The sequence below is a fragment of the Benincasa hispida genome, chromosome 4 (assembly GCF_009727055.1).
Source record: "Benincasa hispida cultivar B227 chromosome 4, ASM972705v1, whole genome shotgun sequence".
NCBI classification, from domain to species: Eukaryota; Viridiplantae; Streptophyta; class Magnoliopsida; order Cucurbitales; family Cucurbitaceae; genus Benincasa; species Benincasa hispida.
This window is the reverse complement of record NC_052352.1, coordinates 9,897,982-9,900,742: the sequence shown is the minus strand read 5'-3', so window position 1 is coordinate 9,900,742 and position 2,761 is coordinate 9,897,982. Positions and strand designations below refer to the sequence as shown.

At 42.5% G+C, this 2,761-nt stretch overlaps 1 protein-coding gene across 1 annotated transcript; it reads right to left on the bottom strand.

Moving 5' to 3' along the window:
- Nucleotides 1-1,002: 1,002 nt before the first annotated feature.
- LOC120076504 (transcription factor MYB44-like) lies at nt 1,003-2,339 on the bottom strand. Its single transcript, XM_039030349.1, has one exon. It carries the CDS (start codon nt 2,189-2,191, stop codon nt 1,313-1,315), a length of 879 nt encoding a protein of 292 aa, XP_038886277.1. The 5' UTR covers nt 2,192-2,339; the 3' UTR covers nt 1,003-1,312.
- Nucleotides 2,340-2,761: the final 422 nt, after the last annotated feature.

Below are 2,761 nucleotides of genomic sequence, written 5' to 3'. Positions count from 1 at the left end.
CAGATTTGTCGTCTTCCAAACTTTTTCTCAGACAAATTTGCATCACTTTACCAACTCCTAACCCCATTTCTCTTTTTCTATTTCTTCCCCATTTCCCTTTCCTCAACAATTTTCGTCTTTCATTCTTCCTTATGAAACCCACTAACCAAACCGAATTCCCAATGAAGAAGAAAATCAAGAAAATTAAATCAGATTCTTACGAACAAGAACCAGAATCCCAATCACCACCCTCTACGTTTGCAAATTTAGACGACAATCTGTTGTTCGAAGTGTTTAAGCACGTTGACGCAAGGACACTGGCCACGGCGGCCGGCGTCAGCAAGCAGTGGTTCAAAACCGCCCACGACGAGCGCCTCTGGGAGCTGCTCTGCACCAAACACTGGACCAACGTCGGCTGTGCTAATCAACAGCTACGCTCCGTCGTGCTTGCGCTTGGTGGCTTCCGTCGGTTACACTCTCTTTACCCATTTTCCCCTATGATTGGATGTAATCCATGGGGGAAAGACGAGGTTCATCTCTCCCTCTCTCTTCTCTCAATTCGTTACTACGAGAAGATGAAATTTAAAGACAGACCCACATCTTGAAATCTCAATCTCTTTTGGGCTATGTAAAAGTAAAATCACACGGAATTTGGCGGAGGTTCTGTTGAAATGGAAATTCCTTTTTCTTCCACTTAGGATGGGTTTTTTTAGAATTGGTTGTTCTAGTTTAACTAACTTACAGATTTTTCTTCTCTCAATTGACTCTGGGTGGATTAGCGTTCAACTTTATATTATGGTATTTGCTGCTTTTCTATGCCAACTGTTACCTGAGGTAGATGTTGAAGAAGGGGGGGGGGGGGGGGGTTATGCATTTGACTCGAACTTCAAATTAATAATGGGAGTAAAGATTATGATTTCAGTCTGACGACAGCTCGGTAATGTAAAGATTAAATTTGGCGTTCAAGTTTCTAATGGCGACAGCTTCCTTTCTCACTTGGTTCTGTATCAAAATAGTTCATCGTTTTGTGTCAAATCAATCATGGGTCTTTAATTAATTTCATCGATTCGATTCACAGAGATTAATAGAATTTGGCTGATTCATGGTCTCTAAGATTTAATGGATTTTTTCGTTTTTTCTTCTTTTCTATGATAAACCAAAGATTAAAGAAATTGGAAGGCTAAACAGCATCATTCATTGAATAATTTTCTCTGTTTCTCTCTCTCGCTTGCTTGCGCTTCTCTGTACACTGCCAAAATGATTGTGATTTCTGTAGAAGACGGGAGGGGATGGTAAAATCCAAAGAGTTTGGTTCTGCCATTTATCTGCTCTGCTAATCGATCTTGCTTATTCCCATACGCTTAACCACAGCGTTTCTGATGGCATCGGTATGCAAATGCCAACCTTTATGCTCGAATCCAGACATGTACTTCCTTACTTCGATTTTAATCATCTCCTGCATCGCACTTAAGAATTCTGCACTGAATAACTCGGATTCCTTGACATGCCCACCGGTAGTAGGAATTGCCTGAATCATCTTCCGGGTCGGGCTCGCCACTGAATCCGACCCATACCCGGATGTCGAATTGGATCCTGGCAGTGAGAGGCATAGTGAGGTAGGAGGATCGTAGGAGTTCACAATCTGCCGATGATTTGACGGAACAATCGAGCTACTTCTAGCTAAGGGTCTGTATACAGGCTGTGGTGGCGGTGGGGGTAGCGATGGAGATGAGTCACTCAAATCGGATCCAGATGGACTACTCGGATTCAACCCAAACCCGGAAGCGACGGTGACTGGACCCGGACCAACGCTGGCAGATCTTTTGAGAGGCTGATGCAAATCCGGATCGTTGAAATCATCACCCATGGCGGAGCATTTACGCTTGAGCGTCGAATTCCAGTGATTCTTGATCGCGTTATCGGTGCGGCCATTCAAAAGACGAGCAATGGTGGCCCACTTATTCCCAAACTTGGCGTGAGCTCTGATAATGGCGTCATCCTCTTCAGCAGTAAACGGGCGGTGTTCCACCTGAGGAGAAAGCTGATTACACCATCGGAGACGGCAAGATTTCCCAGAACGACCAGGAATCGACTTACTAATCAACGACCAATTCCTCGGTCCATAGCTTTCAACCAATCTCTTCAACGATTCATCTTCCTCAGGACTCCACGGACCCTTAATCCGATCCACGTTCTTCCCAACAGAATCCATCGATCAAAGATATTCTAAAACTAGAAATTCAAATTATCAAAAACGAAAAACCACCTGAAAATTTGTACAGAAGGGAGAAGAAAAAGGCGGAGGGGATTTAAGAAAGCGGTGGAGGCGGAGCCTCACCCTGTTTGTTAAAGAACTGAATGAAGGAAGAGAGGTTATTTATATGAGAAAGGATAAGAATGACCGGTTGAGCCGGTTGCGCAGTAGAGGATGCTTCGAGGGAAGGTAGTTATTCGAATACAGCTGTAAAGGACACGTGTCAATTAATAACGGCGCGTGTTTAGACGTAACTGGGACCCATTTAGAAAACTGCCTTACCTACACACCACAATAGGTATTTACGTAATTTGCCAAATTCACAAAATTGTAAATTAAAAAAAAAAAAGAAAGTAACGGCATTTGAAAAATTAATGAAATTAAACTTATGGAAAATAGTCCGTTAACCAGGATTATTATTTATTGATGATAAATTAAAGGAATGGGAAGGGCGATGAGGGAGCCGTTGGAAAAGAGATAAAATTGAAATTCAAACGTGGTGTTATTTAGTTAATTTTTTTTAAAAAA